The sequence below is a fragment of the Dama dama genome, chromosome X (assembly GCF_033118175.1).
Source record: "Dama dama isolate Ldn47 chromosome X, ASM3311817v1, whole genome shotgun sequence".
In the NCBI taxonomy this organism is placed as follows: domain Eukaryota; kingdom Metazoa; phylum Chordata; class Mammalia; order Artiodactyla; family Cervidae; genus Dama; species Dama dama.
In genome coordinates this window covers 98,392,676-98,402,110 of record NC_083714.1, presented here as the reverse complement: position 1 = coordinate 98,402,110, position 9,435 = coordinate 98,392,676, and the positions used below count along the sequence as shown (strand labels likewise).

At 35.9% G+C, this 9,435-nt stretch overlaps 1 protein-coding gene across 1 annotated transcript; it reads left to right on the top strand.

Moving 5' to 3' along the window:
* The first annotated feature begins 256 nt into the window (after nt 1-256).
* PAGE4 (PAGE family member 4) lies at nt 257-3,039 on the top strand. Its single transcript, XM_061137623.1, has 4 exons — nt 257-334; nt 810-915; nt 2,320-2,445; nt 3,026-3,039. Exons 1-4 carry the CDS (start codon nt 257-259, stop codon nt 3,037-3,039), a joined length of 324 nt encoding a protein of 107 aa, XP_060993606.1.
* Nucleotides 3,040-9,435: the final 6,396 nt, after the last annotated feature.

Genomic DNA, 9,435 nt, shown 5'->3' with positions numbered 1-9,435 from the left:
TCTCTCCATATTCAAGGGTTAGAGAGTGAGATCGAATTTCTTCAGTAAGGTCATAACTTTTTTTTAAATCAAGTACTTGAAGGTCCTTTCTTTGTCAAATTGGCTGTGAGAGAAATAAAGGGGTTAGCCTTATTTGATGTTATTAATAATGTTATATTGTAGCAAGAATTTCCAACCAGCTTGGTGATAGTCCAGTATAGTCTTTTAAAATTAACTACATTCTCTAGTTCACCGTTTTCTACTTTCAGTGTGAAATATGAGTGCACGAGTAAGATCAAGATCTAGAGGAAGGGGAGATGGTCAAGAGTCTTCTGATACGGCCGAAACTGTGGCTGTAAGTGCTTTAATATCTTACTTCCATTAGCAGAAATTAATAAAAGAAAAATTTTTAAGTTGAACTAGTATAGATTTGTTGTACAAAGGGCTATCTTGCTGAGAATAGTTGAGTGATGAATCTCATGACTGAGATATAGAGCAAGGAGACTTATGTTCTGGTATTGCTTGGATAGGTATATTAATATGAGCCTGGAAATCATTCCTATGACTTCTTTATTGTGGTTATTAATAAATAACACGCAGTTCAGAAAAGATGAAGACGGTTTCGAGAATTACTGGTCCTTGTAGATAACTCCTTTCTTAGAGTATTTTCTCTATAGGAAGAGTAATTTTGTTAAGAATACTTAGATAGAAACAGGAAAAGCCTCTTCAGATTGTTGATTAGTTACCTCCATGTAGCATGTGTATTTGTGTTTTCTCTTGTCATAGTATTAATAACAATACTTTTTATTTGCCCCTACTCTCCCCTCAAGGCCCGGAAACTAGGTGGCAAAAAACCGCAACGCAACGAACCACCAGCTCAGAATGTAGACCTGGAACCTGGACAAGAGGAAGAAGGAGGAGCGTCTGTGGTTCAAGGTAAAGAGGGGATGGAGGGACCATCTGTATTTCATTTATGATGTTTTACCCGTGACAGGTATAAAGGGTTCCCTGAAAATTGGCTGGAAACCTGCTTGGTAAGGAAAAGATATTCTCTCTGATAAGTTTTCCCTCCTTCAGCATTTTACTCACCTATGTTTTAATTTGGCATGCTTGGGAAATGCATTTTTTTCCAAGGCCCTAAATTGGCAAATCAAAGGAAGCAACAATAAATTTTGACAAAATTATACCCTGTTTTACTAGTTAAACTCGATCTTTTTGGAATGTTGTTTTCAGGGCTTCTGAAGTCACTGAATCAAAAGTTTAAGCAAAACTGGATATATTTTGGTTAGCTCTTAGATTGTAATTCAAATTTATAATGCAGAGAAATAAAAAATGTGAAACCCTATTGTAGTTGCTACTAAAAGTCTTCAATATTTTTGTCTTCCTGAACCATAACGTAGTTGTCACATATTTTTTTAACTTTTTACTTAGAAAAGTTTTAAAAAGTACAGAAAAGTTGTAAGAAGGCACAGTGTACTTCTGTATCCTCTTTACCTTGATTCAGCAATTGCTAATATTTTGCCATATACTAGCCTTGCTTTAGGTATTAATATACATATTATTATTGCCAAACCATTTTGAGAGTAAATTTCAAATACAGCTCTTTACTCTCCAAGTAATTCAGTAAGTATCTCCTAAAAACAGGGATATTCTCCTGCATAACCCAGTACAGGGATCAAATACAGGAATTTAACATTGAGAAAAAATATGTAGTCAGTTGGCCTAGTAATAATCAGTTTTGTCAGTTGGCCTAGTAATGTTCTTTATAGTGTTATTTTTTTCCTGACCCAGGATCCAGCCCAAGACTACCCATTGCATTTAGTTGTCACCTCTCTTTGAACTCCTTTAACCTGGAAGTGTACCTCAGTATTTGTCTTTCATGATTAACATCTTTTGGAGGCCAAACCAGTTGTTTTCATAAAATGTTCTTCAGTTTGGGTTTGCTTAATTTTAAAGATTCCCCCCCCCCACTCATTTATGAGGTCTTGGTGGCAAGTTAACCTGGGTGCTGAGGATATAAATACAAACAAGAATGATTTCTGCCTTGAGTTCACAATCTTGTCAGAGAAATTCATGTAAACAGTAGCCGATCTAATGAGTGCAATAGATGTGTATATAGGTTACAAAGGAGACAACTAAGTTTGTTTTAAACAGTTTTAGAAAAAAGATTCATAGAAGAGGTAATATATGAAAAATACAATTTCACTTTATAATAAAAAAATTTAGTGCTCATTACATTTTTATGTATTACATTTAGGGCAATGCTAACCTCCAGTGCTTTATTTAATAGCATTAATTTATAGTTTGCCACTTATAGTAATAACTCTCTATTTACATCAGAACCTGAATTTGAGGATCCCCGCCAGGAAATGGATGTGGAAAAGATTGAGGGTGAGCTTGGAGATGGCCCTGATGTGAAAGGGAAGATTCCACCTAATGTGGTGCCTGCTAAAATTCCGGAAGGAGGTATATTATCTATTAAGAATGCAAGTTGTGAAGTGGTTGTTTTCTGCAATATTATAATTTAATAACAAATTGCACATATAGAGATTATTTAAAAAGTAGTTCAGACACAAAACACTGCGTGAGGAAAAAAATGAATTGTCAGGTCCATGTTGTTGAATTATAAAACATGAAAGAAATTATTACTTTAGAGTGGAAGTCCTTTTAAACCCAAGGCAAGTTATCAAATACTTCTTAAAGTACATAAATTAACATACTTCAGTGCTACTTGGATAATTTTATTTCAACTGAAATCACTGTCGGTTTTTGCTCATTCCTTAAACTATCTTTAAATAGGCTAGTAGGATTTAATCTGTTCTGGGCTTGATTAATCTGTTTCTTTACACCACCAAAAAGAATGATGCATTAAAAAAAATTAGTGCTCATATGCCTGAAAATGTTCATTAGCATGGAAGCATGTACAGTAGTCAGGGTTCTGGTTTTAGTTTCATTTTATAAAACCCAAACTGTAGTGTCTTGTGTACCTTTTTTATTATCTAAGTAAAGTTCTAAGTAACGTACCACTGTTACATTTATGTTTTAGGTGATGGACAGTGAGAAGTTAAAAAGAAGACAAGCTGAAGCCATGCATACTGTTATGTTGATTATTTGGCTTGATCAGTTCTCTCAATAAAAATTTGCAGCTTCTTGGAAAAAATCATGCATGTCTTTGGTCCAGTCTGTTCCTAGGAAGTTGATACTATTGTAAGTGGTATCTCAAGATTCTTCATGTTATGTTTAGAGCTGGTCTGTAGAAGTGCTGTTTTTTTTTTTTTTTTTTTTGTATAATTTTGTATCTGGCAACTTTGCTAAACTTATTAATAGTTTATGTCTACTTTCTTCTGGATTTTATACATACCCAATCATACTCTATATAGTTTTGCTTCTTCCTTTTAAATCTAAGTTTCATTTCTTGTCCTTACCTTATGACACTGGCTGAACCCTTTGAGTATAGTGTTGAATAGAAACAATGATAGTGGACATCTTTGTCATATGCCTGACCTCAAAGGGAAAATTTTCAATGTTTTACTATGATGTATGCTACAGGTTTTTTTAAATTAGATCTCTATTAGATCAAAGTTGCTGTTTACTCCTAGTTTTCTAAGAGTACTTACCATGGATATTTGTTGAATTTTATCAAACACTCATTCTGCATCTATTAAGGTGATCTTGATGTTTCTCCACTAATCTGTTAATGTGGAGTGACCCTTTTCTGTATTGTTGGATTCCTTTTCCTAATGTTTTGTTCAGGATTTTTGAATCTTTATGAGTTAAATTAGTCCATAATTTTTTTATATACTCTACATATTGGGTTTTGATATCAAGGGCTATTCTGGTTTTATAAACTGACTTGATATAAATAGCCCCTTTTTCTGTTTGCTGGTAGAACTCATCTAACATTGGAAATATTTCTTAAATGCTTGATAGAATTCGTCAGTGAGGCCATTTGGGCCTGGAGTTCTCTTTTTAAGAAAGTTTTAATGATTCAGTATCTTGGTTTCTGTTCTTAAGTCAGTTTGGGTAAGTTTTATTTTTATAGGACTTCGGCTATGTTATCTAAATTTTCATTATAAAAAGTTGTTCATAATAGCCTCTTATTATCCTCCTAATGTCTGCAGAATCTGTAGTGACACTGCCATTTTCATTCTTAGTACTGATAAATTGTGCCTTCTCTCTTGCATTTTTATCAGCCTCACCAAAGGTTAACTGATATTTTTGACTAGTCTTTTCAAAATAAAACCAACTTTTGGCTATACTGATTCTATCCTGTTTCATTTTTCACCTTTATTATTTCTTCTTTCTCTATTTGCTGTTCTTTTTCTAACTGCTGGAGATGTTTAGCTTATTAATTTTCAGCCTTTTAAGCATATACTTTAAAATTATAATTTTCTCTTTAAATAGGTCTTTAGTTACTCAACTCAAAATGTTCTAATTTTATTTCTGATTTCTTTGGATTTTGGATTACTTCTAAGTTAACTTTAAACATTTGAACACTTTCTTTTTGTTACATAGCACAAATAACTGATAGAACTGTTAGGAAGAGACACAGCTAAAGCACAAGAATTCAGAAAAGTTGAAAGTAAAAGGATGGACAAATGATATCACTACACAAAATAACTAAAAATAGGCTTTAAGATAAACAGGCATTGCTAGAAATAAGGGATACTTCATGTAGAAAAATTGAATTTATTGGAAAGTTTAAGAACAGTTTTAAATATGAATCTAATAGCATGGCTTCAAAATGTAATAGATTGGCAGAGCCAACAAGGAGAAATCAGTAAGGCTATATAAGATTTGTACATAGTTTGTAGTTCAGTTGCTCCATCATGTCCCACTCTTTGAGACCCCATGGACTACAGCACACCAGGCTCCTGCACTACCTCCCGGAGTTTGCTCAGATTCATGTCCATTGAGTTGATGATGCCATCCAACCATCTCATCCTCTGTTGCCCCCTTCTACTCCTGCCCTCAGTCTTTCCCAGAATCAGGGTCTTTTCCAATGGCTATTTGCATCAGGTGGCCAAATTATTGGAGCTTCAGCATCAGTCCTTCCAATGGAAATCCAGGGTTGATTTCCTTCAGGATTGACTGGTTTGATCTCCTTGCTGTCCAAGTGACTCTCAAGAGTCTTCTCCAGCACCGCAGTTCAAAAGCACCAATTCTTTGGTGCTCAGCCTTCTTTGTGGTCCAACTCTCACATCCATACATGACTACTGAAAAAACCATAGCCTTGACTATACGGACATTTGTTGGTAAAGTGATATCTGCTTTTTAATATGCTGTCTAGGTTGGTCATAGCTTTTCTTCCAGGGAGCAAATGTCTTTTAATTTCATGGCTGCAGTTACTGTCCATAGTGATTTTGGAACCCAAGAAAAGTCTGTTACATGTTGTACATTATAATTAACAAGGTTTTATCTGACAGAAAACTCAGTATTCAACAACATATTCAGTACATTCTTTTTGGTGCAGTTATTTATAAGAGGACATACACTGCATTTCAGTTCTTTGAAATTTGTTGAGATGTGTTTTATGACCCAGCATATGGTCAGTTTTTGTAAAAAAAAATTCCATACATGCTTGAATGTATATTCATTGTTGAACATGAGTGGTGTACTCTGCCTAACTTCATATTCCTATCCTTTACTTAAACTTAACAAGATTATTGTGCTGTGGTCCCCTTACCTTGATAAGGCAAAGAACCCTTGGGCAATGGCTTCAGTCTTGCTGCTTTCCTAACTCTCCACTCAGCCTGTAGGAAACTAGTTCATTCTTGCCATACCCGCAGAGTGGTAGTAGAGCATGTTCCTAGACTGGTTTCTTTTCTCTCAGCTGTCACTGGCAGCTCTGCAAGCCTTTCTCTAAAACCACTAGGCAAAGACTAGGCTCCTGTTTCCAGGGGAAGTATTTCAAGCTCTAAAAACTTGGTCATCACATTTCATTCTGGTTGCAGCACTAGAATGGGTCTCTGATTTTCTATAGCTCAGTGAACATACAGATGGTGAGATGCCAGTCTTCCTTTTTAAATATGCTTCAAATGTCTTTCAGTGGATTGTTTAGCTCCCAAATCATTTGGTTTCAAATGGGGTGGGTAACTTACCCTCTAGAACTTAGTGCAGAGAGGATTTCTTTCACACCGGCCCTCACTGAGTTGACAACTCACAATTTAGGTACATTATTTTCAACAAATCCCTGTTTAAGGAGTTTTCTTTCTTCTTCTTCTTCTTTTTTTTTTTTTTTTTGGTTGTACCATGTGGCATATGAGATCTTAGTTCCCTGACCAGGGATTGAACCTGCACCCTGTGCAATGGAAGCATGGAGTTTTAACCACTGTCCAGACCTCCAGGGAAGTCCCTGAGGAGTTTTCAAACTTATACTAATCTTGTTTTTATGTAGACCAGTTAGCCTAGCAGGATGAGAAAATATATCAATATTATCCCTTGCTCTTTAAAATGTTGTTAATTGCTTATTGTCCTGTTGTCAGTAGGCATTTGGATATAATGAATTTAGTAAATTTGGAATTCAGGATATAGATAGCATTTGAAGCCATGAATCCACAGGAACTCACTTGGGTAGAGATTACGTAGAGCTAGATTACATAGAAGAGAGCTAGAGGCAGAGCCCTGGAGCACTCTACAAAAGGTAGAACTTAAAATAGATAAGAAAAAATGGCTGCCAGAGGAAGAAACTAGGTGAGGTATCAAAATCTTAAGGGAATAATAAGTGGTTGGCAATTTAAAATACTGCTGAGAGGTCACGCAAGAAGGGTAAAAAGGAATTTACTGTTAGTTTGGCAAGACATGTCACCAGAAACCTTGATATGAGCCATTTTAGTGGGAGTTATGATAGAGAGGAAAGCCTGATTGAAAAGAATTAACTGAGAATGGGAGGTGAGCAAGTGGAGATAGTAATTATAGAAATTAATTTTTTTATTGAGGTACAGTTGATGTACAATATAAATTACAGGTGTACAATAGTGACAATTTTAAAGACTATGCTCTGTTTATAATTATAAAATATTGGCTATATTGCCTCTGCTGTAGAATATATCCTTGTAGCTTATTTATCTTATACATAGTAATTTGTACCTCTTAATCCCCTACCTCTATCTTGCCTCTCCCCACTGGTAACCATTAGTTTTCTGTGTCTGTGAGGCTGTTTCTGTTTTGTTATATTCACATGTGTTGTATTTTTTAGATTACACATAAGTGATATCATATAGCATTTGTCATTCTCTAACTTGTTTCACTTAGAATAATACCCTCCAAGTCTATCCATGTTGCTGCAGATGACATTATTTCATTCATTTTTATGGCTGAGTAATATTTCATTATATATATATTGTTATAATATATAATGCAATATATTCCATTATAATGTGGACTTCCTAGATGGTGCTAGTGGTAAAGAACCTGCCTGCCAATGCAGGAAACTAAGAAATAGGGGTTTGATCTCTGAGTTGGAAAGATCCCCTGGAGAAGGGCATGGAAACACGCTCCATTATTCTTACCTGGAGAATCCCCATGGACAGAGGATCCTGGTGGGCTACGGTCCATAGGGTTACAAGGAGATGGACATGACTGAAGCGACTTAGCACACATATATTATATTTTATATATAATGGACTATTAGCCATAAAAAGGATGAAATATATAATGGAATATTACTTAGCCATTGAAAAGAATGAAGTAATGTCATCTGCAGTAACATAGATGGACGTGGAGGGTCCCCAGTGGCTCAGTGGTAAAGAATTTGCCTGCAATGCAGGAGATACAGGAGACTCAGTTTCCGTCCCTGGGTTGGGAAGATCCCCAGGAGGAGAGCATTGCAACCCACTCCAGTACTCTTGCCTGGAGAATCCCATGGACAGAGGAGCCTGGTGGGCTACAGTCCATGGAGTCAAAAAGGGTCGGACATAGCTGAAGCAACTTAGCAGGCACTATTCACCACATTTTCTTTATCCATTCATCTGTTGATGGACACTTAGGTTGCTTCATTTTGGCTATTGTAAATAATGCTGCTATGAACATTGAGGTGCATGTACCTTTTCTAATTAGTGTTTTTCATTTTTCTCTGCTAAATACACAGGAGTAGAATTACTGGATCATATGGTAATTCTACTTTTAGTTTTTTAAGGAACCTCCATGCTGTTTTCCATAGTGGCTGCACTAATTTACATTCCCACCAATAGTGTACAAGGGTTCCCTTTTATCTACATCCTTGCTAACATTTTTTATTTGTGGTCTTTTTATTGATAGTCAATCTGACAGGTTAAGGTAATAGCTCATTGTTTTGACTTGCATTTCTCTAATAATTAGTGATGTTGAGCATCTTTTCATATGCCTGTTACAAGTCTGTATGTCTTTAGAAAAATGTCTGTTTAGATTGTCTGCTCATTTTTAAATTGGGTTATTAATTTTTTGATGCATGAGCTGTTTATATACTTTGATATTAATTCCTTATCAGTCATATCACTTGTAAATATTTTTTCCCATTCAGTATGTTGTCTTTGTTTTGTTGACATTATAGAAATGTATTTTGAGGAGTTTTGGTGGTAAAGAAGAAAGAATGAGGTTGAGGGGGGATTTTTTTTGGTAGAGTGATGGCATGTCAGGCATGTTTGTGTGCTGGTGAGAGTGGTCCAGTAGAGGATGGAAAGATAAGACTGTAGGGGTAAGATTTAAAGCACAGTTGCAGGGGTTGGCCTTGGATCAGAGTAGCATACCTTTCCACAGTAATATAAAGGCTGTATAAATTTCTCTGAGTAGAGGGATGGGTAAGATTAGAAACCAGACAGGAAGACTTCTACTTTTTCCTTTATACCCTTTTATGATTTTTGAATTTTGACCATAATTATATCTGCTTTTCTAAAGTAATAAAGATCTGTTATTAAATTTTAAAATATTTTCAAAGAGAAGCTTGTGGTCACTTGCTTTGCAGCCATCTTGTGTTCTGATGTGCACGGAACCCTTACCAGGGGAATCTCATTTGATTCCTGTTGTTGGCTAGGGTTCAGCCAGGCTTTGGAGACATTCTGCCAGGATCACATTAAGATCCTTAGAGGCTCTGAGGCTCAGAAAGATTATGAAGTGCCCTTGGTTGCACCTGTCATATATATTTCATGATAAAAAATTGATAAGATTTTTATATTTTCCCCACGATGCTGATTTTGTGGTTTCTTTGAATATCTAATTTGAATATCAAATGTTTCTAGCAATCTCTTTTTCATTGCTGGGAGCCCCGTTCTGCCTGGTAACCTAAACACTTGCTTAGTTGGCCTTTAGGGTAATCTAGCACTGCTATCGGAGAAGGCAATGGCAACCCACTCCAGTACTCTTGCCTGGAAAATCCCATGGATGGAGGAGCCTGGTAGGCTGCAGTCCATGGGGTCGCTAAGAGTCGGACATGGCTAAGCGACTTCATTTTCACTTTTCACTTTCATGCGTTGGAGAAGG